This window comes from Oncorhynchus clarkii, chromosome 20 (genome assembly GCF_045791955.1).
Source record: "Oncorhynchus clarkii lewisi isolate Uvic-CL-2024 chromosome 20, UVic_Ocla_1.0, whole genome shotgun sequence".
Taxonomy (NCBI): Eukaryota; Metazoa; Chordata; class Actinopteri; order Salmoniformes; family Salmonidae; genus Oncorhynchus; species Oncorhynchus clarkii.
The window spans coordinates 20,226,484-20,251,643 of NC_092166.1; the positions used below are offsets into that span (position 1 = coordinate 20,226,484).

General features: G+C 43.3%; 1 protein-coding gene across 6 annotated transcripts in view; it reads right to left on the minus strand.

Annotated features, from left to right (window-relative positions):
* Nucleotides 1–202: 202 nt before the first annotated feature.
* Nucleotides 203–25,160, minus strand: part of LOC139376065 (ras GTPase-activating protein nGAP-like) — a 94,914-nt gene continuing 69,956 nt past the window's right edge. For 3 of the 6 annotated variants that reach the window (XM_071118213.1, XM_071118211.1, XM_071118217.1), the window contains 14 exons: nucleotides 25,031–25,143; nucleotides 20,059–20,212; nucleotides 19,739–19,837; nucleotides 18,940–19,494; nucleotides 18,539–18,683; nucleotides 18,170–18,314; nucleotides 17,456–17,692; nucleotides 17,057–17,258; nucleotides 8,822–9,021; nucleotides 7,008–8,022; nucleotides 6,685–6,828; nucleotides 5,666–5,868; nucleotides 5,273–5,360; nucleotides 844–1,223 (listed from right to left, as the gene is read on the minus strand). In XM_071118213.1, coding sequence (XP_070974314.1) covers nucleotides 1,056–1,223; nucleotides 5,273–5,360; nucleotides 5,666–5,868; nucleotides 6,685–6,828; nucleotides 7,008–8,022; nucleotides 8,822–9,021; nucleotides 17,057–17,258; nucleotides 17,456–17,692; nucleotides 18,170–18,314; nucleotides 18,539–18,683; nucleotides 18,940–19,494; nucleotides 19,739–19,837; nucleotides 20,059–20,212; nucleotides 25,031–25,143 — 3,468 coding nt within the window. In that variant the 3' untranslated portion in view covers nucleotides 844–1,055. Of the gene's footprint in view, nucleotides 1,224–5,272; nucleotides 5,361–5,665; nucleotides 5,869–6,684; nucleotides 6,829–7,007; nucleotides 8,023–8,821; nucleotides 9,022–17,056; nucleotides 17,259–17,455; nucleotides 17,693–18,169; nucleotides 18,315–18,538; nucleotides 18,684–18,939; nucleotides 19,495–19,738; nucleotides 19,838–20,058; nucleotides 20,213–25,030; nucleotides 25,144–25,160 lie in introns of all 6 variants that reach the window. The other 3 variants (XM_071118216.1, XM_071118212.1, XM_071118215.1) reach the window with 2 other exon arrangements.

Here is a 25,160-nt window from a genome sequence, read left to right on the forward strand (position 1 = left end):
GAGGCCCTCTCATCAGGCTTACAAGTATGTTCCGCATGCCCCCTTCTGTGGTTCACTAATTGTGAGTCACATCTTCCAAAGTAACAACAACCAAATAATCTTTATAAAAGGGGATAATTATGTAACAACTCCACAAAAATGTGCTTTAGCACTGTAGTTGAATTACAAACCATATACAATTAATATCATTGCAAAATATCCACAAAATTATAGGCAGCTTTTATTCTACACAACATTCAACAAGGACAGATATGCAAACATTTACATAAACCAGTTCATATGAGGGGAAGGGGGGGGACAACACATTTAAACAGTAGTTATTGACATGAAATTGTACAAAGTCATGAGGGTCTTCTTTTGGGATCTTGAAGGCTTGACAGTAGGCGGTACAGAAATAAATACAATTTGCTATTCTGTGGCAAGGTGGTGGAGCGAGACGACTCATTTTGAAGATCCAGTTGGCCTTAAGAACCTGAACTCAAAGACCTATGGTTTCAGCTAGTAATGGGCAAGCAGCAGTCAATATACTCAAAATCAGCTAATCAAAACCAATTCAACCCCTAGTTTAAGACAACATTAACAGAAGTTAAAAAATATAAAAAGTAGGGTTTGAATAACAGTGTGCATAAAACTGTTTTTGGTTTATTTTGCCCTTCCACTCCTATTATGACAATATGTTTTTAGAGCTATAATTGCTCACTATGTGCTTTTAGCTATTTATTTAAAACAAACCCACTTTATGATATGTACATCTCCTCAATATATATCTTAGAGAAACTGCATTTGTCTGCATATCGGAATAATAATGTAATTTATAAAACACCAATAAACGATTTTATGACAACAGTTGATCCCCGTTTCAGTCTTCAAATGACCCGTCTTTCCAGTATCATCTCTGTACACAACCAATACAAGATATAAGTTATATACATTCATATCTAGACATTCTTTGTAGATGTATAGTACGTACAGTCAAGAGAGAGACAGGTTCTTGGCCTATGTGCATGGAGAGAGTGTGACCACCATCACACCATCTCATTGTGTCTGACTAACAATCAGCAGCTGCTGTTTTTAAACTCTCCGTTCTCAGTGATCGACAGTTTTGTGGGGTTGGTTGGCGAGAGGCCGTTGCGCAGATTCTGCATGCTATAGCGCTCCTTCACCTGTGTCAGGGCACTCATCAGCCGAGAGTTGGCTGCATCCAGAGAGCTTATCCTCTTCTCCTGAAGAGAGAAAGAGAGGAGGGGAAGAGGGACTGAGTGAGGAAAGCATTCACTTTACAGTGGAGAATAGATTAGCAGGGTAAGCTGAAGGATGACTACTACTCTGTAGATGGTGAAATTCAAATATCACAAGCAAAGTCTGAAATATACCTATTTTTTTGTTTAGCAGCCAAAATTATACAACTAAAAACTCATTCCAAGCATTGCATCATGTTTGTTTGAAAAAAAGAAACTATTTTAGATATCTATTCATATACCATTCACAGAACCTACATGTCAAGTGGTATCACTTTTAACTGAAAACTACTGTCAATTTATATTGTGTAAACACATGAGGATTATTTGTATTCAACCATCTTCAAAAAATAATTTAATAAGTAAATAACTGAAATCCCATATGCATAACCCTTGGGACTGAACTGTCCTGTATGATATACTTGATTGTTCCCCCTCCTAGAAGTAGGAAAACGGATTCAGTATGCCCTCTTTGTAATCAGCAACATAATAATGTTTTGTCTCTAACCATGGGCAACCTCATCTAGCCAGGTCATGGCACTGTTCCTGCAGAACTGGGGGAGAGGAGGGAAGGGGAAAAGGGTTTTGGGAGTGACGGTAGCTAAATTAGGAAGGCGGGTGAAACGCATCCAAAGCTGGGGATAACAGACACATCATCTGCTAAGAGCGCAACTTACAACACACAATCCTGTAGAGACAGAAATAGTGAACACATCTGAATGTAACGGCTTCATATTTCCAGCCCTGATTCAAAACATACTTTCTTATACTATAACATTGTTTATTTTTAACTATGAGAGCTACTGTGTCTGAGATTGGGTTGACATCAGATATGGAGAAACATGAATTGTAGGGGCGTAGTATACCTACAAAAGTAATGAACATGTATTAGATTATGTTCTACAATTGTATTCTGACTGATGGGGAAATCTGAAAATCAAATTTCAAAAGCAATACCAAACAACAACGACCTCTAGTCTGCACAGGAATAAGGACTTTTTTGTCAGGGAGGCAGGAATGAGTGTCAAGTGTAGTTGCGCTCATTCAAGGCTTGACAGCATTTCCCAAAACCAGAAGACTGACTGTATTACTTGCCTGCTTGAATTACCTCTGTTGCTTTATTGACCTGGAACTCAGTGGAACATAGTGATCAAGTCAACAGGTTCTCTGCTCCAATGCAGAGCAAAAGAACTTCATCTCCCTCCAAATTCCATGTGAATAGTACTTGAAATATAGGCCTTGAAATACATCCACAGGTACACCTCCAATTGACTCAAATTATGTCAATTAGCCTATCAGAAGCTTCTCATTTTCTGGAATTTTCCAAGCTGTTAAAAAAAAAAAAAAAAAAAAAAAAACTTTGCGGACGTAAACTTCTGACCCACTGGAATTGTGATACAGTGAATTATAAGTGAAATAATCTGTCTGTAAACATTTGTTGGAAAAATGAATTGTGTCATGCACAAAGTAGATATCCTAACTGACTTGCCAAAACTATATTTTGTTAACAAGAAATTTGTGGAGTGGTTGAAAAACAAGTTTTAATGACTCCAACCTAAGTGTATGTAAACTTCTGACTTCAACTGTATATCTTGGTTTTTGCATATTGTATTAAACTGAAACCTGTTCTTGTATTGGTAAGTGTATATTTTTTTTTATAAAACCCTGTTTGATTGATGTGTATCAAGTCTGGTAATACTTTGCCATTTTATTGCTTATAAGCTTTGTTATCATTTTTTTTGTCACAATTTATTACATTTATGGGTCTATAATTAGCAGGGACCCTCAAGATTTTCCTGGTTTTAATATAATTTAAATAACTGTTTGATACATGGAACTAGGAAGCACTGAATTAAGTGACATATGTTGTCATTTGTGTAAATAGGGGGTGCTACTTTGTCTCAAAATGTTGAATAGATTTCTATGGGAAAGCCATTTCTGGTGCTTTTCTCTATGCAAATGTTATAACAGTATCTAATATTTCTTCTTGGGCGATCTCTGTTTTTTATTATAATTTTTTGTCCGCTGATAGTTGCTTCCGATTTGTTGAGTCTAAGGCGGTTATAGGATCCCACTGTTTAATTCTGATTTGTATACATTTTCATAGAAACTGAAAGAAATGGTCATTAAATCACATTGTTGTTTCTCATTACTGCTTTTGTAGCTTTAACTTTTAAAATGATAACAGGTTTAGCATGTATTCGTTTTGTGAGAGCTGCGAGATTTTGACCAGGTTAACTGTAATGCTTTTTTTTTTTATAATGGTGCATTTTTAAATGGGGAAAATGTCCTGCCATGGTATAGACTGTACACAGTGTACAAAACATCCTGCCATGACAGACTGACCAGGTGAATCCAGGGGAAAGCTATGATCCTTTATTGATGTCACTTGTTAAATCCACTTCAAATCAGTGTAGATGAAGGGGAGGAGACAGGTTAAATGATTTTTAACCCTTGAGACAAATGAGACATGGATTGTGTATGTGTGCCATTCAGAGGGTGAATGGGCAAGACAAAATGTGTAAATGACTTTGAACAGGGTATGATAGTAGGTGCCAGGCGAACCTGTTTGTGTAAAGAACTGCAACACTGCTGGGTTTTTCATGCTCAACAGTTTCTGTGTGTGTCAAGAATGGTCCTCCAACCAAAAGACATCCAGCCAACTTGACAACAGTGGTAAGCATCCATGATGGAACGCTTTCGACACCTTGAACTGGCAAATTGTTTTAGACCCGTCAGCAGAACGTTTGAATTCAACAATGTTTTATATTGACTTTTTCCCCCTCACCTAAATATGATGGACCGCCCGTGAATTCTGAAACATTGTAGGGCAGGCTACAAAAACAAATGCAATTAGAGTACTTACAGTAGTAGTTACAGTTCTACATTTCTTGTGTGTTTGTTCTACTTTACTTTTTTCATAACTGTTTTATAATACTACTAATATTCATTGCTGCATTATTAGGAAAGTGCATGCAAGAAAGCAATTTCACTGTACTTGTGCACATAAAAACGTGTAATTTAGGCCTACATCAAAGTAAAAGACCAGCTGTTAAATTCAACTGCATACAGCGACTATAAAATAGCGCTGCCTATGATATTGCTAAACTTGAAATACATATCTATTTACTAGGCCCAATTAAATGAGAGATGTACATGCTGATTTGTTGTATGTCTAATAAGGTTTGATTCTAAAACAGAAAAACCACAGATTTTCGCTATTCTCACTAATGGCAAATGATTGCATTCTTGTTAATATCGTTTTTTTAATGAATATGCTTTTCATCATATCCCACATTTTCACAAAATACTTACTTGCCAGCTTGCAATACAATATTTCAACTGCTAGCAGATGAAAATCCCTGCGTTTTGAATGCACGTTTCATTCCGGAATAATAATCACCTAGACTAGGCCTGATTAGGCAACCATTTGGATCAGTAATAGGTATTTTCTCTACAGTTCACCTGGTCCAGAAAGGCACATTAGCAGGCCTGTTATAGTGACTATTTTGTCAGGATGTATCAGTGATAACAGATCCCATCTGAAAATATGGCCTTCTCATACTAATATGCACCGTCAGTTGTGGATCATCATCATTCTCCCAAATCATCCTATATCAGGCAGGTTTACCATGCGCTCTGCCTTCTCTTCTGTCCAAGCAACTTCACCCAAGAACGCGTCAATAGAACACGTTTTGGATTGGTTGTCAATGTTTTATTGTCAGAGGGGGAGGGGGGGGGGGAAATCACTCAGAAAGTGAACCAAACGATGGCTCTTTTGTAGTTATCGTTGTAGTGTGAACACTCCTGTCTATTTGAATTAGAGTGATTTCAATTTTTTTATCAATATAGTTGGCATTCTTGGTGTGGACAGCCCATAAGACTGAATTCATCTGTTTCCATGGAGAGTAGAATATTATTCGTAAAGGGATTGAACTGAATGGATCTGAACGGTTTTAAATATTTGTATTATTCAAACGCCCAGCCCAGGTAGAGTACAGACAAAATGTGTGCAGTGTGTTCTGTTACGATACCTGTGCATCAATGATCTTCTGCTTGGCGTCTATGACAACCTGCATCTCTGTATGGTCTCTCTTCAGCTCCTCCTCTACAGCCATTAACCTGTGAGTGACAGAGCATAGCCACCTCAGACAAATACACATCAAAAAGGGGGGGGGCATTGGTTGCATTTCAAATTGAACCCCATCTTTGACCAGAGCCCTGTGGACCCTGGTCAAAAGTACTGCACTATATAGGGAATAGGGTGCCATTTGGGATACAGATATACAAGCAACTATAAGCATGCCATTAAGCAGTCAATCTTTCATTCATTAGTTAGTTCAATCATTCATTCACAGGAATTACGACTGAAGCACATGCTCCTTCTTGTCAGCAAAACCCTCCAGAGGGTGCCTAGTAATGCCGACCTGCAGATGATGCTCTTCATCTGGTTGTCCTTCTCCTCCTGCTGCCGCCGCAGCCTCTCCTCGCTGTCCTCCAGGCGGGCCTTGTACTCCATCAGCAGTTTCTGCATCTGCTGCTCCTGGGCCAGCAGACGTCTCTCGTACTCCTCCAGACACAGACTAGACACCCGCAGACGCTCCTTCAGCTTGGAGATCTCCTGTTCATACTGGAGGGAGAGAGGCGAGAGACAGAGAAAGAGAGATAGATGGGAAGATAGAAAGAGAGATTGGGAGGGGATGATCGTGTTAGTCATGCCTAAGACAAGGACAACCTCTGTCTGCCTACACTCTACCCCAAAGCCATAAGACTGCTGAACAATTTGATAAAATCGCCACCGGACAATTTACATTGACACCCCTCCTTTTTGTACACTGCTGCTACTCGCTGGTTGTTTGTTTGTTACCTATGCATAGTCACTTCGCCCCCACCGACATGTACAGATTACATCAACTAGCCTGTACCCCTGCACACTGACTCGGTACCGGTGCCCCCTGTACATCGCCTCATTATTGTTATTTTTATTGTGTTACTTTTTATTATTACTTTTTATTTTTGTCTACTAAGTAAATATTTTCTTCTTCTTGAACTTCACTGTTGGTTAAGGGCTTGAAAGTAAGCATTTCATGGTAAAGTCTACACTTGTTGTATTCGGCGCATGTGACAAAGTTTGATTTGATTTAATTAGCAGGCTCATGTGTTGGACTTGGTAATGAAGAAGACAGCCAGCACTAGCAAATATAACTTCAAAACGTGAAACCAAGCCATGAGGTCGAAGGAATTGTCCGTAGAGCTCTGAGACAGGATTGTGTCGAGGCACAAATCTTGGGAAGGGTACCATAACATTTCTGCAGCATTGAAGGTCCCCAAGAAGACAGCCAGCACTAGCAAATATAACTTGGAAACGTGGACATGTTTCGGCCATCAAACCTTCATCAAACCTTCATCAAACCTTCATTGGCTGTGACTCTGGCTGACTCTTTACCTTCTCTGCGTTCCTGCTGTCCTGGCTGCTCTGATCTGCTGGGGCCGCCTGCTCCTTCTCGTCCTCGTACTGGCCGTTATTCAGCACCCACGCTGCTGTCCTCTCTACAGGTGACATGGTGATTGGCTCTACTGGCGACGCCACCTGCACCACCACCATCACCACAGATACCGAGAAGTCAATCAAATCTACCCTGAGTGGCCAACACGACTGGCCACACCTTATTTCGGGGGCATTTATCATTGATAATAACAACATAATATATAGGGGTGTCGGAGCTGAGCTTGTGTATCTAAGTGTAGTTCTGTATGCCAGACGAGTACCTGGTGTGGTGTCTGCTGCTTGGCCACGCTCCTGACGGGGGGCACAGGGCTCTCCATGGAGCAGGTGGACTGCTGGTGTGAGTGGCCTCCAGTGCCTGCACCTGGCTGGGCCTGGATGGGGATAGGCATGGGCTCCGTGTTGATGGAGCTGCTGCTGCGCAGAGATGCGCTGTGGGGCAGGGAGTGGGGCGTCCGGGCCCCACCACTCCCCCCGCTGCGGCTCTGCTGCTCCACCCTCACGATGTGGGCCGTGCCCGTGCTGTTCTGCCTGGGCACTGCCACCGCGTGGGCCCCTCCCTGGTGGTCCGGCAGGGTGTGGCGGCGCGGCGTGGAGCAGTCCTCGCTCTGCGTGCTCCTCTGGCTGAACTCCTCAAGGCTGCTATTGGACGGGACCCTGCCCCCCTTGTTCCCACCTCCGAACTCAACTTCTGAGTTGCTGTGGCTGCGGGAGCTATCGGTGCTCAGGTTCTCTGAGCTGGAGCCCGGCTGAAGGGAGTGCACTGAGTGGGAGTGGCCCGAGTGTGTTGTGGACTGTACTGCTGTGTGTTGTTGTTGTTGTTGTTGTGTCAGGTTGCTAAGGTGATAGACAGGGTTCTGGAAAGAGAGGGGCTGGAGGCTCTTCTGCTGGCTGAGGGATGGGTGTAGGGGCCGACGCACCTGCGGCGCACTCTGGGGGAGGTTGTCCCGTAACGAGGGCTTCTGGTGTAGGGCTTGGTGTGACTGTGGGGTGGTAGCCTGGTGGGGGTGCCCGATAGAGACCTGGGAGCCCACCCTGCTCAGCCTGGGTGGAGCGTCGTGGAGCGGGAGAGGTCCCTGGCCACTCTGGACCATGTGAGAGTCCTGGAGGTCCACCAGGGAGATGCTGCGTCCATTGGGCAGAAGGTTCTCTCTCTCCTCCTTGTCCGAGAAGCTCATGCTGTGGGCGGACGACTGCTGGCCCAGGAGAGGGTTCTTCCCCCGGTGAAGGCCGTCCATAACATGCTCCTGGACTGGGGACTTGATGCTGCGAACCTCACTGCAAAACACACAACACATTAACAGAGAGTTCTGAAACCAAAACTAGTACCAGTCCAAAATGGCATCCTATTCCCTATGTCGTTAACTACATTGAACAGGGCCATAGGGGTCTGGTCAAAATTAGTGCACTATATATGCCTAGGGCAGGGGTAGGCAACTCTGGTTGTGGAGTGCCGCAGGCACTTCATGTTTTTGATTTAACCTACCTGAAAGACTAGGTGTGTTGAATTTAGGCAATCAATGAACTGATCAATAAACTAAGTAGCCCAGTTTGGTGCCTAGTTGGGACAAAAGCCTGCACTACTTGTGGTTCTCCAGGAACAGGGTTGTCTATTCCCTATGCCAGGGCTAGAGTGCCATTAGGGACACAGGTGAAATGCAGCTAACCGTCTTTTCCTTTCAAGTTTAACTCAATGTTCCTTTAGCACCAATATTTACTCTGATCCACTTTAAAGCTGGAAAAACGTCCATCTCAGATTCCCTCATTACCTCTTCAGCTGCTAAAAATGGAAAGTCTCTAGCTGCAGCTTTATTTAGAAAGATCCTAGCAGTGAGTCATCTCCCAAATCAATGCACCATAAAAGCAACCTATCCATATAAACTGCATGAGCATATACCAACATCTCTCAACCTTATGTATGAAAGCTGAATCTCCAGATTAACTGGCACAAAATCACCAGACGAAACAGCCTTTGAAAAGAATTACAGCCAGAACTACACCACAGAATTAGACCATGCATGGCTGAAAAGTGATTGGCAATATAGTTGCAGCGGTTGTGACCATATTGGAGTCCTACCTGTCGGCCGGATCTTCGAATATCCTCTGCAGGCCTGAAGAGACACTGCCGCTGATATTGTGTGAGGAGCTGTTGTCCTGGAAGCGTCGGAGCTGTTGCTGGATGGGTGTGGGGCTGGACAGAGAGCGGGCTATGTCCCCCAGGATGCGAGGCAGTGGGCCCAGTTTGGCTACGGTCGCCTGCAGGAAGGAATTTTCACCCTGGGTTGCACGTTACCATGACGAAGGCAGCAGCACCAGGCCACGTCACCCAGTATTGTGGAATGAGGATGGCAGAAGGTTTGGAGGACAGAGGATTGGCGGGTTGGTTTGTTGGTTGGTTGGCAATGAGAAGCACCATAATGCATTGGTGTTGTTGGGACAGTGTAACCATGGAGACACAGTGTGTGTCAGGCAGAGTAGAAGGGTGGAGTGGAAAAGGAGGGAGGGGTGGGGACAGTAGAGGTAGAAAAAAATCGAGGAGAAAACATAAGGAAATGAATAAATTTGGGGTAAAAAAATAAAAAACAACACATGCCACTAAATAACAGCCATTCCAAACACAAAAACATGCATCAAGGGCAAACTAATGCAGAAGGTTGTGAGGTAAGAATAAGATGTAGGGAGTATTGAAATGAATACTGTAAAAAACTAGGGTTCACAGAAGAATAAACATACAGTTCCTTCAGAAAGTATTCACACCACTTTACTTTTTCTAAGTCAAAACTGTAACTAGGCCACTCAGGAACATTCAATGTTGTCTTGGTACGCAACTCCAGTGTATATTTGGCCTTGTGTTTTAGGTAATTGTCCTGCTGAAAGGTGAATTTGTCTCCCAGTGTCTGTTGGAAAGCAGACTGAACCAAGTTTGTTTCTTTTTTATCTTAAAAAAAACTCCCTTGTTCTTGCCGATGACAAGCATACCCATAACATGATGCAGCCAACACCATATTTGAAAATATGAAGAGAGGTCCTCAGTGATGTGTTGGATATGCCCCAAACATAACACTTTGTATTCAGGACATTAAGTTAATTTTTTTGCCACAATTTTTGCAGTAATACTTCAGTGCCTTATTGCAAACAGGATGCATGTTTTAGAACGTGTTTTTTTGGTCATTTTTGTTAGTATTGTGGAGTAACTACAATGTTGTTGATCCATCCTTAGTTATCTCCTATAATAGCTATTAAACGCTAACTGTTTTAAATCCCTGAAATATTTCATTCCTCTCCATCAACTAAGAAGGGTGCCAGTATTTTTCTTTGTGACTGGGTGTATTGATACACCATCCAAAGTGTAATTAATAATTTCACCATGCTCAAAGGAATATTCAATGACTGCTTTAAAAAAAAAAATCTGCCAATAGGTTCCCTTCTTTGCGAACCACTGGAAAACCTCCCTGGTCTTTGTGGTTGAATTTGAAATTACCTGCTCGACTGAGGGACCTTACAGATAATTTGTATGTGTGGGGTGCAGAGATGGGTTAGTCATTTAAAAATCATGTTAAACACTATTATTGCACACAGAGTGAGTCCATGCAACTTGTGAAGCATTTTTTTTAAAATCCTGAACTTCGTTAGGCTTGCCATAACAAAGTGGTTGAATACTTATTGACTCAAGACATTTACACTTTTCTAAAAACACAATTTCACTTTGACATTATGGGCTATTGTGTGTAGATCAGTGACACAAAATCTCAACTTAATCCATTTTAAATTCAGGCTGTAATAAAATGTGGAAAAAGTCAAGGGGTGTGAATACTTTCTGAAGACACTGTAAACATGTAAGATAATCAAACATGCATTTATAAATGAACAAACTCAGGGTACAGTGTAGGAGCCTTGCAGGATTAGGGTTAGGGTGAGTGGTTGCCAGGTGCAGAGAATGAGTGGGTGACGTTACCCTGCTTTAAATCTTCTAGAATCAACATTTACATTTTTAGGGCATGTCATAGTGAAAAGCGTTAGGGGTAAAACCATCCTGGACTGTATAATTAATTTTCCTCTCCTCATAAAGTCACTAACCCTTTAGCCACGAGAGGCTTAATATCCAAGTCAAATCAATGTGGTGTAAGCTGATTAGGCAGACTTTTGTCCAAACACCACTTGATATCATTGGATCACAGCTAAGTCATATGATTAAGACCCATTTACCCACAAAACCATTACATTCAGCACTTTTCAGAATCATAAATGTGTTATTTTAGATTAATAGCCACTATAAAACTACCCTACAAGCCTGCAAATACTGTAGTGGAAGAGAGAAGGAAAATTACGATAATTGTCGTAATGGTAGCACCACTGCAAGGCATCATTTGCCTTGCATATATACCTAGTAAGGTGCACAATTTGGAGCCTGAACATGTAATTAAAGTACAGCAAGCATTCTGGTTCAGGCTTACTAACGATATGGCTCTGTCCCAAATGGCACCCTATTCACAAAATAGTGCACAACTTTTGACCTGAGCCCATGGACTCTGGTCAAAAGTAGTGCACTATAAAGGGAATAGGAAGCCATTTGAGATCCATCTGTTAACAGACGTACAGCACCAGTCAAAATTTTGGACACACCAACTCATTCAAGGGTTTTTCTTAATTTGTACTATTTTCTACATTGTAGAATAATAGTGAAGAAATCAAAACTATGAAATAACACATATGGAATCATGAAGTAACCAAAAAAGTGGTACACAAATCTAAATATATTTTATATTTGAGATTCTTCAAAGTAGCCACCCTTTGCCTTGATGACAGCGTTGCACACTCTTGGCGTTCTCTCAACCAGTTTCATGAGGTCGTCACCTGGAATGCATTTCAATTAACAGGTGTGCCTTGTTAAAAGTCAATTTTGGGGAATTTCTTTCCTTCTTAATGCGTTTGAGCCAATCAGTTGTGTTGTGACAAGGTAAGGGTGGTATACAGAAGATAGCCCCAATTGGTAAAAAACCAAGTCCATATTATGGCAAGAACGGCTCATATATAAAAAAAGAAAAACGACAGACCATCATTACTTTGACATGAAGGTCAGTAAAACCAGGACATTTCAAGAACTTTGAAAGTTCTTACAGTGCAGTCGCAAAAACCATCAAGCGCTATGATGAAACTGGCTCTCGTGAGGCCGGCCACAGGAAAGGAAGACAGAGATAACTTTGCTGCTGAGGATACGTTCATTAGAGTTAACGGGACATCAGATTGCAGCCCAAATAAATGCTTCACAGAGTTCAAGTAACAGACACACCTCAACATGAACTGTTCAGAGACAATGTGAATCAGGCCTTCATCGCCAAATTGCTGCAAAGAAACCACTACTAAAGGACACCAATAAGAAGAAGATACTTACTTGGGCCAAGAAACACAAGCAATGGACATTAGACTGGTGAAAGTCTGTCCTTTGGTCTGATGAGTCCGAATTTTAGATTTTTAGTTCCAACCGCCCTGTCTTTGTGAGACGCAGAGTAGGTGAACGGATGATCTCCGCATGTGTGATTCACACCGTGAAGCAGAGGTCGACTGATTAAATCGGCAAGGCCGAATAATTAGGGCTGATTTCAAGTTGTTTTCATAACAAATCGGTAATCAGCATTTTTGGACACCGATTATGGCCGATTACATTGCACTCCACGAGGAGCCTGCGTGGCAGGCTGACTACCTGTTATGCGAGTGCAGCAAGGAGCCAAGGTAAGTTGCTAGCTAGCATTAAACGTATCTTATAAAAAATAATCAATCTTAACATAATCACTAGTTAACTACACATGGTTGATGATATTACTAGTTTAACTAGCTTGTCATGCGTTGCAAATAATCATTGCGGTGCCTGTTTATTTATCATCGAATCACAGCCTTGGCGGTGCAAGTGCATTCGCAAAAAAGCACTGCCATTGCACCAATGTACCAAACCATAAACATCAATACCTTTCTTAAAATCAATACACAAGTACATTTTTTAAAACCTGCATATTTAGTTAAAATAAATTCATGTTAGCAGGTAAAATTAACTAGGGAAATTGTAACACTTCTCTTGCGTTCTCTGCAAGCAGAGTCAGGGTATATGAAGCAGTTTGGGCCGCCTGGCTCGTTGCGAACTGTGTGAAGACGATTTCTTCCTAACAAAGACTTGCCAGCAGCACAGAGCTGTTTATGACTTCAAGCCTATCAACTTCCGAGATTAGGCTGGCAATACTATAGTGCCAATAAGAACATCCAATAGTCAAAAGGTATATGAAATACAAATGTATAGAGAAAAATAAACCTATAGCAACTACAATCTAAAACTCATGTTAAAAGGAACCAACAGCTTTCATATGTTCTCATTGGGGCGGCAGGGTAGCCTAGTGGTTAGAGCGTTGGACTAGTAACCTGAAGGTTGCAAGTTCAAACCCCCGAGCTGACAAGTACAAATCTGTCGTTCTGCCCCTGAACAGGCACTGTTCCTAGGCCGTCATTGAAAATAAGAACTTGTTCTTAACTGACTTGCCTAGTTAAATCAAGATAAAAATAACAAATAAAAAAGTTCTGAGCAAGGAACGTTAGCTTTTTTACATGGCACATATTTTACTTTCTTCTCCAACACTTTGTTTTTGCATTATTTATTTGAGACTAAATTGTTTTTATTTGTGTAATATATTAAGTTAAAATAAAAATGTTCATTCAGTATTGTTGTAATTGTCATTATTACAAATATACATATACAGAAATCGCCCGATCAATCAATACTTATTTTCCACCATAATTTGCAAATAAATTCATTAAAAATCCTACAATGTAATTTTCTGGATTTTTTTTCCTCATTTTGTCTGTCATAGTTGAAATGTACCTATGATGAAAATTACAGGCCTCTCTCATCTTTTTAAGTGGGAGAACTTGCACAATTGATGGCTGACTAAATACTTTTTTGCCCCACTGTATACACACAGTGTGTGCAAATGGCATGAGGAGGTAAGGCAATAAATAGGCCATAGTGGCGAAGTAATTACCTTTTAGCAAATTAACACTGGAGTGATAGATGTGCAGATGATGTGCAAGTAGAAATACTGGTGTGCAAAAGAGCAAAAATGTAAATAAAAACAATTTGGGGATGAGGTCAGTAGATTGGATGGACTATTTACAGATGGGCTGTGTACAGCTGCAGCGATCGGTTAGCTGATGTTTAAAGTTAGTGAGGGAGATATAAGTCTTCAACTTCAGCGATTTTTGCAATTTGTTCCAGTCATTGGCAGCAAATAACTGGAAGGAAAGGCGGTGTTGACTTTGGTGATGACCAGTGAGATATACCTGCTGGAGTGCGTGCTACGGGTGGGTGTTGTTATCGTGACCAGTGAGCTGAGAAGGCGGAACGTTACCTAGCAAAGACTTATAGATGACCTGGAGCCAGTGGGTCTGGCGACGAATATGTAGCGAGGGCCAGCCGACGAGAGAATACAGGTCGCAGTGGTGGGTGGTATATGTGGCTTTGGTGACAAAATGGATGGCACTGTGATAGACTGCATCCAGTTTGCTGAGTAGAGTGTTGGAGGCAATTTTGTAAATCATATCGCAAAGTCAAATCAGAAAGTCAAGGAACGTTAGGATAGTCAGTTTTAGGAGGGTATGTTTGGCGGCGTGAGTGAAGGAGGCTTTGTTGCGAAATAGGAAGCCGATTCTAGATTTAATTTTGGATTGGAGATGTTTAATATGAGTCTGGAAGGAGAGTTTACAGTCTAGCCAGACACCTAGGTATTTGTAGTTGTCCATATATTATATAAGTCAGAACCGTCCAGAATAGTGATGCTTTTCGGGCGGGCGGGTGCGGGCAGCGATCGGTTGAAAAGCATGCATTTAGTTTTACTAGCATTTAAGAGCAGTTGGAGGCCACAGAAGGAGTGTTGTATGGCATTGAAGCTCGTTTGGAGGTTTGTTAACACAGTGTCCAAAGAAAGGCCAGATGTATACAGAATGGTGTCGTCTGCGTAGAGGTGGATCAGGGAATCACCCGCAGAAAGAGCGACTTCGTTGATATATATAAAGAGAAAAGAGTCGGCCCGTGAATTGAACCCTGTGGCACCCCCATAGAGACTGCCAGAGGTCCGGACAACAGGCCCTCTGATTTGACACACTTAACTCTATCTGAGAAGTAGTTGGTGAATCAGGCAAGGCAGTCATTTGAGAAACCAAGGCTGTTGGGTCTGACAATAAGAATACGGTGATTAACAGAGTCGAAAGCCTTGGCCTGGTCGGTGACGACGGCTGCACAGTACTGTCTTTTATCGATGGTGCTTATGATATCATTTAATACCTTGAGCATGGCTGAGGTGCACCCGTGACCAGCTCAGAAACCGGATTGCACAGCGAAGAATTTGCGGTGGGATTCGAAATGGTCATTGATCTGTTTATTAACTTGGCTTTCGAATACTTTAGAAAGGCAGGGAAGGATGGATATAGGTCTGTAACAGTTTGTGTCTAGAGTGTCACCCCCTTTGAAGAGGGAGATGACTGCGGCAGCTTTCCAATCTTTAGGGATCTCGGACGATACGAGAGGTTGAACAGACTGGTAATAGGGGCTGCAACAAGGGCGGCGGATAATTTTAGAAAGAGAGGGTCCAGATTGTCTAGCCCAGCTGATTTGTACAGGTCCCGGTTTTGCAGCTCTCTCAGAACATCTGCTATCTGGATTTGGGTGAGGGAGAAGCTGGGGAGGCTTGGGCAAGTAGCTGTGGGGTTGCAGAGCTGTTGGCCGGGGTTGGGGTAGCCAGGAGGAAAGCATGGCCAGCCGTAGAGAAGTGCTTACTGAAATTCTCGATTATTGCAGATTTATCGGTGGTGACAGTGTTTCTTAGCCTCAGTGCAGTGGGCAGCTGGGAGGAGGAGCTCGTATTCTCCATGGACTTTACAGTGTCTCAAAACTTTTTGGAGTTAGAGCTACAGGATGAAAACTTCTGTTTGAAAAAAGCTAGCTTTTGCTTTCCTGACTGACTGCGTGTATTGGTTCCTAACTTCTCTGAAAAGTTGCACAAAGGGGCATGCTTATTTAAGATGGTGAGGAAATTACTTTTAAAGAACGACCAGGCATCCTCTACTGACGGGATGAGGTCAATATCCTTCCAGGATACCTGGGCCATTTCGATTAGAAAGGCCTACTCGCTTAAGTGTTTTAGGGAGCGTTTGACATTGATGAGGGGTTGTGGTTTGACTGCGGACTCATAGCGGATGCAGACAATGAGGCAGTGATCGCTGAGATCCTGATTGAAAACAGCAGAGGTGTATTTGGAGGGCAAGTTGGTCAGGATAATATCTATGAGGGTGCCCATGTTTAAGGATTTAGGGTGGTACCTGGTGGGTTCCTTGATCATTTGTGTGATTCAGGGCATCTAGCTTCGATTGCAGGACTGCCGCGGTGTTAAGCATATCCCAGTTTAAGTCACCTAACAGAACGAACTCTGAAGATAGATGGGGGCGATCAATTCACATATGGTGTCCAGGGCACAGCTAGGAGCTGAGGGGGGGTCTATAACAGGCGGCAACAGTGAGAGACTTATTTCTTGAGAGATACATTTTTTTAATTAGAAGATCAAACTGTTTGGGCATAGCCCTGGAAAGTATGACAACTTTGCAGGCTCTCTCTACAGTACATTGCAACTCCTCCCACGGAGCTGGTGGTGTGATGGTGCTTCGCTGGTGACACAGTCTGTGATTTATTTAGAATTCAAGGCACACTTAACCAGCATGGCTACCACAGCATTCTGCAGCGATACGCCATCCGATCTGGTTTGCGCTTAGTGGGACTATCATTTGTTTTTCAACAGGACAATGTCCCAACACACCTCCAGGCTGTGTAAGGGCTATTTGACTGAGAAGGAGAGTGATGGAGTGCTGCATCAGATGACCTGGCCTCCACAATCACCCGACCTCAACCTAATTGAGATGGTTTGGGATTAGTTGGACCGCAGACTGAAGGAAAAGCAGCCAACAAGTGCTCAGCATATGTGGGAACTACTTCAAGAGTGTTGGAAAGCATTCCTCATGAAGCTGTGCAAAGCTGAAGTGTGCAAAGCTGTCATCAAGGCAAAGGGTGGTTACTTTGAAAAATCTCAAATATATTTAGATTAGTTTAACACTTTTTTTGGTTACTACATGATTCCATATGTGTTATTTCATAGTTTTGATGTCTTCACTACTATTCTACAATGTAGAATATAGTAAAAATAAAGAAAAACCCTGAATGAGTAGGTGTGTCCAAACCTTTGACTGGTACTGTATCCCTGCTGCCCACTCCAAGGGTACTTACCTTGTCCAACTGGGACACGACGTCCCACAGAAGTGAGTGGAGGACCGACAGCTCCCGTCCAAGGTCGATGTAACCTTCAAATCCCGGTGTGTTGGAGATGGTCTCTGGGTTGGAGATCTCTGTGAGGAAACGCATCATACCTGCCCACTCATGCTCCAGGAAGTCATTCATAAATGCCATGTACTCCTCTTTGTTGCCAAACCTTGGGACACAGACAACCAACATTTGTTTAACGTGTTTTCTACTTAACTAGGATTGGCATCTTGTGAACTTGTAAAAGTGATTAAATTAGTTCAGAGAAATTTAGTCCAGGGTGCGCACACAACCAACAATTAGGGTGTCATTTAAGACAGCCGTGATATGTATTCTGCCATGCTACCAGTAAACAGGTAAACCTACTTGGCGAAGTTAGCCAGGTTCTGAATGACCTTGGCGATGAGGGTGAGGGTACGGGAGGTGCGGTCATCGGGGTACTCCTGCATGAGGTTAAAGAGCGAGGGTGACATGATGGCGGGACAGAGGAAGCGGAGGAACAAGGAGGCGCTGATGAGGCGCTTGCTGATGTCCTGGTTCCCTCGGGACAGACACTGCTGCTTCCATGCTGCAAACACCTCCTTCAACTCCCGCGGGAACACACTGGGGAGGCAGAGGAGAGAGTCAGGCTCCTTCTCAATTCATCCTCTCCCCTCACCTCCTTGTCAAAACGCATTGGAGAAGAATGTCTGAGGGGACCCTCTCCTCGAATATGGTTGAGAAGGACGCAAGGAGATCGAATGAGAGGAATTCCAATAAGACGAATTGAGATCACAAACAGCCTCAGTCATCACAAACAGACACATACCCCACCAAAAATAACCACCAGGTGGCAGCATGCACTTTACATCCTCACCATATTGAAGCCAAGCCAGATGTTCCACCCAACTATATGACAATCTTTAAGAACAACAAGACTAAGCAATTACCCAAAATTTGGAGCCATCAATGTTTGCAGATTTTCTTCTTTAGTCACATTTACAAGGAGCTGGAACTTTTGACTTTCCCTAAGTGGAGGCAAACCAAGGCCCTTTGGCTATATGTGACTTTAAGGCCAGATTGCTGAGAGGCTGATCTCACCAGTAGGAGTTGATGATCTTGCAGAAGGCCAGCTCGCAGCACATCTTCAGGTTGCTCTGGTGCTCAGGGAGCTCACTGGCGGAACACTTCCCCGGGTCCACCTCACAGATCTCATCTGACTCGTACAGTGCTTTGATAAACTCTCCTACAGTACCCAGGAGAAAACACAGACTGGGTTGAAGAACAGTAATATGCCATGGACAAAGAACATGGAACAGTTTGAAAACCGGTCTACCGTAGTCGTAGCACTCTTTGCTACCAAATGTGACGCTGTCTTCAGAACTGCAAGTTCTAATGTAAATGTAATGTTTACATTTGGGAGGTCTCCACTTTCTACGGTCTCTTCAATAATTAACCCTCCCCTCTCACCTAGTGCGTCGTGCAGGTACTTCTGTCCCACCAGTTTGAGGAACTCCTCTATGGCCTTGGTGGCCAGCGTGTTCTCTCTGAATATCAGGACATCGTGGTCTGCACACCGGTCCACCTCTGACATCACCAGGTCTGTCAGAAAGTCCTGGGGAGGAGAAAGAGGATGATGAGGAGGATAGCAAACTTTGACTGAGATTGCAATGTCTGCAGAGAAGTAAAAACTGCAGTACGGTACTTAATGTCCTAGAGGTGCTAATATTAATGTAGGCAAATAGATGGATACAACTGAATGGGATACCCTGATGAAGATATAGCCAGTATAGGGAGGGAGGCACAGTGGGAGACGATGGAGAAGTAGTCTGTTCAGAGCAGAGATGAAGTTTCTAAAGTATAGGAATTACCTTGGCCCGTCCGGTGCTCTGTAAGATATGAACAAGGGTACAGGCCATCTCCTCCTTGTTCTTCACACTGATCACCGGCTCCAGAACAGAACACAGCATGGTGTAGTTGTTAGTGATGAACTCTGCAAACTCCTTATACTGCTCCATTGGCAGGATAGAGATGGTCTGGAAGCGGGACTTGATCCGGATCGACGGCCCTCCTCCTTTACCCTTGCTGGTGGTGGGGGTGCTGACAGGGTACCACTTCTCCACAAATTGCCTCCCCGTCACCCCCCCGATGGGGATGTTGACCAGGCCCACGTAGTTGTTCTTGTCTTTCTTCTTCTTCTTGTCCACGTCCTTGTAGATGTGCACTGTGATGCTACGGACAGACGGCAGGCTGTAGAACTCAAAGTGTTCCCCCCAGAACAGGCAGTCAGCCCGGGTCTTGCTGGTGGTGCGGGCATATAGAATGTCATCCAGGCACAGTTCACAGAAATACTTCTTCTTTGGAGGCAGGTCCTTGGCCTCGATGATCCATAGCCGGAGGACGTTCTCTGCTCGTCGGCAGTTGTCCTGGGAAGACATCGAATGAGTATTGAATCCCAATGAGGGAGGGGGAACATTGATCCTTAATAACACAGTACAACTAAACTGACATTGGTAAGAAAATGAAACTAAAAAACAAAGTAAAAAAGAGGAGGTCACTCTAGCATTAAGAAAATGTAGACCCTATACAGTGCACTACTTTTGACCTGGTCAAAAGTAGTGTACTATATAGGGAAAAGGGTGTCATTTGGGGCACCGTCTGTGGTCTCACCTTGTTTGGCTGGACCGTCCTCCTCAGGTTCTCCATCCATTTGTCTCTCTCTGAGGCCGAGGAGCAGCTGAAACACTTACTGCCCCCTGAGTAGGTCACCTGAAGAGGACAGAGACATAAGCATGATGAGCATAACTAAAGGCTTTTTAATGCATTACATCACCTAGGAGTCTATGACTCTGTCCCAATCCACATGGATGCTGCCCTTTGAGGCAGGTTGGCAACAGGAAGCTTCTTTGTATTGAAGCGCAGTGAGCAGTCATTAACAAGTAATATTATATTTACAATCGTTTTGTCAAAGTAGATAAACAAGATGTTACCTCAAAGCAGAACTCCTGTCCCAGTATGCTACTGTGGAGAGGCTTGACGTAAACATCTTCCTCCATTCCCAGGTCCAGGGCTTCCACTGCACTTCCCGGACTTAGCAGGGACTCGTCAGAACACGACTCCTTTAACTTAGGCAGCCCTCGGGATCTGGAAGACAAAAACATGGCATTTGGTTACAGTTTACCACATGACTTCTTCATTCAGAGCATTCACAGCATGGCAGACAATCCTGCTCTGAGGCGCTAAATCCCTAAATGTGTCAAAAGACGTTGGACTCCTCCGTTGACAAGTTGTACTTACCACGGCACAGATAAGAAATGGCCACTCGGAAGCTCTTAAACCAACACGCTGCAGGTTGGAGGACCCTAAGAAAATGTATACAGCCTGTGATCCAAAAACACAACCAGCTGTCGTCTTTCTGTAAGACTGTAATTCAAGCTTTATCCACACTATTCCAGCAATAGCTCACTAGAACATTCCAGGAAGCAGTAATACCTAGGAAAAACTATTGAACAGCCAGTTGAAGGAATATCCCCATAGCATCTTTCTATCGGGATCTCATTCCACACAATGCCTTTCCCTCTTCCCTTTGCAACTACCTTTCCTTTGATTCTCAGGTGGTAAAACGAGGACCTGGGCTGGCCCATCTGTCGGCCCCTTGAGCCTGTTTCCATAGGAAAGCCCCTACAAGGAGACTTGACCCTCAAGTGCAGCAGCATGGGATGACAGAGGGAGGTGCTGCTGTGCTCACAAACACATCGGGAAAAAGTACCTTTCCATCAGAGCACAATTCTACAGGTAGGGAGGAGAATGGAAGTGGTGTCGTTTAGCTTTCCAACTGGAAAAGCATTCATCTTCAAAGTGCAACAACTACGAAATGCAACACCGCATGATAACTGAAAAATACATAATAACTAGGTCCGGGAAGATACCAGTATTGCAATACTCATTAGTGTTGTGGCAAGGAAACAAAATAGACTTCACTTCTTTAGGAAAACAGCCATAATGTTGGAAACAAACGTCATTATGTTGTCACATTTATTTCGTCTCCAAGCTATAGCAAACAATATTTTACATACAGCAGGTTTTTAAAGGATCAAAGACTTGTCTGCTTCGTGTTTTCATTTTTGCAATGTAAAAAAAATAGAGCGACACTGGTATCATCACAGCCCTAATTCGAACACAAAAATAGACCCTTACATAACAGCCAAATGGTAGGAAAGGGAAATGTTGGTCAAAGGATAATCACTGACTGAATGTCTAGCAAAGTAATGCATGCTTATTGAAAATGCACAACACAAAATGTATAATATATAACAGCCACATAGCAATATAATAACAGTAGGCTTACATAATTGACATGTCAGATGACTTCTAAGAATCGGGGATCAAGAAATCTTATTCACTTTAGTGACAAGGACCATTTTATTCACTGTCATCCCTAGGGGATGGATATAAGTACAAGCATTATCACTTGGATAGATAGATCATCGCAATTAGATTCTGATCTGTTGTCACTTTCAGTTGTTGGTAATCATTCATTTTTTAGAAGACAACAAAAGTAGGCAGTAGAAGTGGTTAATACTAGATATTAATTGAAAGCAGTTGAAGTGGTTTATTCTGAATTACAGGGCACCCTCGAGTGTGAGTGAGAGATTCCAGACAATCAATATTGTGTTTACGAGCTATCGAAGACAGAGAGACATTTCAGGAGGAAGTAGTCTGGAGGCATTATTGTGATAAAAAAAAAAAGATTTTGTCTGGTAAACTTTCCGAGAAGAGCGGCCAATCTTACTCATTCTTTTAGGGCCACTTAGGTAGACAAATCTAACAGTTAAAAGAATAGACATTCAAAGTCCTTCTGAGAGGCCCTTTAAACATGATGTGTGTGTTATTATGCCTATAGAATGGTCATTTGTCACAATGAGTTTGTATTTTCAGGCATATGGAGAATTAAGTTGATATCCTGATACCATGTTGCTATTGGCCACAATAGCCTCGCAAAGAGTCATTATTAATTATCTGGCCCATGTCTGGGTTAAAGCATCATAGCCTACATACAACTATAAAACAACATCCTACCTAGCTCACCAGCCAAGCATCATCACAATACCAATTCCTCATTACTTATCAACTCATCTCCTTAGAGGACAGTACTTGCATGAAGATGACCAAAAACCTACTATGGTTGCATTCCCAATGGCACCCTATTATTCCCTTTCCCATAGGTTTCTGGTCAAAAGTAGTGCACTATGTAGGGAATAGGGTCCCATTTGGAACACTACGTCTCAGCTGTGCAACATCAGTATTTTTCCAAAGCATGATTGCTTTAGATCCCCATATATAAAGGGATAACATTTTCTGATGCCTACCACTGGAACAAGTGATACGAGTGCCAACAGAGGAGAGAGCACGCCGACTACTCTGTCCTTCTCTTTCAGTCTGTAGCCGCCTCACTGTTCACTAGCACACATCCATCAATTGTGCGTGCCTGTGTCTTCAGTCTGCTGCAGAGTGCATATGTGCCCCCGTAATCTTTTGGCATCCGCCTTCAACATGCAACATGCCTCTGCCTCGCCAACTGAATTATGTAAACCCAGATTAAGGGTTTGGGCGGAAACAGATCTGCCCTCTCAATCCAGCAAGGATTCCACAGATGTATACAACAATGAAACTGACGTGATTCATTACCTGGGTATTTATTTACATCTGTACCTGTGAGTCATAGTTTTCCATTAAGTCGTAAACACATTGTGGGCGTACAGGTCATTTGTTACGCTTTGAGCCGTCTCATAACACTGTTTCGAGAAAGACGCATTATGTTGAGAACAATCTGTGTTTTATCAGCACAGAAGTGGAAAGCCTACACACTGAAATTCATCACAGAGCACTTGTGGTGGAAAAAGTCTAAAGAAATGTATGTTCTCTCAGGGAGTCTAATCTTTTTTAAAATGAGCTGCTGTCGTCATCCTCAAAGTCTTTTGAAAACTAATCAGGTTTCCTTTCTGAACGCCAGCCCTCACTATGTCCACTGCATTAGGATGGAAATCTGATACGTCCGCTGGGAGGAAGGAGAGGAACGGACTTAGCTCTGACCACACCACCACTCCGCAGCTCCTTGAATTAACAAAACGCTATCTGATATTGAACTAGTAGTACTTTCAAGCAGAATCACATACAATTCAACCTGGCATGATATTGCAAGCCGTAACTGCAGTTCATTTCTAAAATTAAGCCGGTTCAGATGGGACTAAAACGGTCTATAATTGTATGAAATAACAGATCACATTTGACAGCGGAGGAGACATGTCCCATCTACATCAAATAAAAACAAAAGATATGATTGTTACCAATCAGATCATTATAAATGTAGCAAACAATGCACTGGTCATTCGGCCCAGCATTCTCTAACCAGGAGGAGACATGCTGCCAACAGAACTAGAATGACTTCTATTTCCATCATGCTGCCCTACCTGAAGCGCAGTGACTTTGGCAGGTGGGCATTCCTGGCCCTCCTGAGGAGTGACGAGGTGGCGCTGGTTGCCATGGCGGCCATGCTGATGCTGTAGTATGGTCCTTACTGGGAGTCACTGACATTAGTTAACGATGGCAGAAAGAGGCTGCAGCTCATCCTCACACCGACCATTATCCCCCAGTCCTGCTGGCTCTAAAGCCTCTAAAGTCCACTTTCACTACTCCGCTGGCTCACAGGTCAGACAGACGTCACCCACATGGGCGTACTGCCACACACAGTGACAGATGTCATGTCATCCCAGGGAAAGCTGACAGTACTCCACGCATGTAGCCTACCAGCTACCCACTAAGCCACTAGCATAAAGATAGATACAGTACTTCTCTATGGCCACTAGCCTGTGTTCATCACTAACTCTGTAGGCTACAATCTGCACAGTAAAGTCAGAGAGTGAGTGAGTGAGTATCTGTGTAATGGTACTGACGCTGCATATTCTGCCTGGCGCATGGAGCTGCATATGAACACGGGGTGACTCGGCCCTCGCCAGGCAGCAGAGAGACCAGCATGGGGGAGACTCCCCTCCTCAGAGCAGCGAGGAAGCCCGCCAGGCAGGGCCCCGCAGGGGGAAGGAAGAAGGCGGGGGAAGGAAGAAGGTGGGGGCAGGCAGGCAGGCAGGCAGACAGCCCCCCCCCCCCTCAAACCAATAATGTTCAGCCAACTCACTGGAGCGTTGAGAACCCCAAACATATCAACATTAGCTATCCACTATTCAGACCAACAAGGAAGGGAGGGTAGCACACTGTAAACAAAGGATTACATCTGTCTTGGTCTGGGTCTCCCATGCATGAATACAACAATGCCTAATTCTACTATTATATTGACTGTATGTGAGTGGGGAAGAAATCAGTCAGGCTTACAGTAATGCCATTATCTCCCAGGCTTATAATCCTGGAATTAAAGACAGATTTCTCAGAATAGCACTCAGGACTGATAATGGATGGGAACATAATGTAAGATGTGGGTTTCTTAAAGGGCTGTACAAACGCTGTATAAACCAGCACCTTGGTAACCAACCCCACGCAACAGACAGGGTATTACAGATGAATGTAGCAATTGCACTTTGTGATTCACACCACAATACAACACACACCACAATACAACACACACCACAGGAGAAACACTCCCTCTATCATTACTTCTGACTAGCCACCTCACCCCGCTCGCCTCTCTACATCTCCATGATCATATATATCTATTAAAATCATCATGAAAGGACATCCATGACCCACCAGCAATGAACCACATAAGGAAGACCAAGAGGATATTTTATGTGGTGAAAATGAATGACCAAATGATGATCAGAAGCAGGAGCAGTCCCTCAGGCCTAAATCCACTCCCAGAGAGGCAGAATTAAGACAACCAATGTGAATTGTCGATGCAGTTCCATGGTACTGAAAGGTGAAATATGGCAGGAGATAGAGTGAATAGCTTACCTGTCATTTTCTGGAGGTCTCAGGGAGGGCAGTCTGAAGCTGGTGTTGCGGTCCAGTTTGGTCTGACTCTTCGTCCGCTTTACGGATCCCTTCAGTCGTTTGCTGAAAAACCCCTAAGGGTACAACAGAA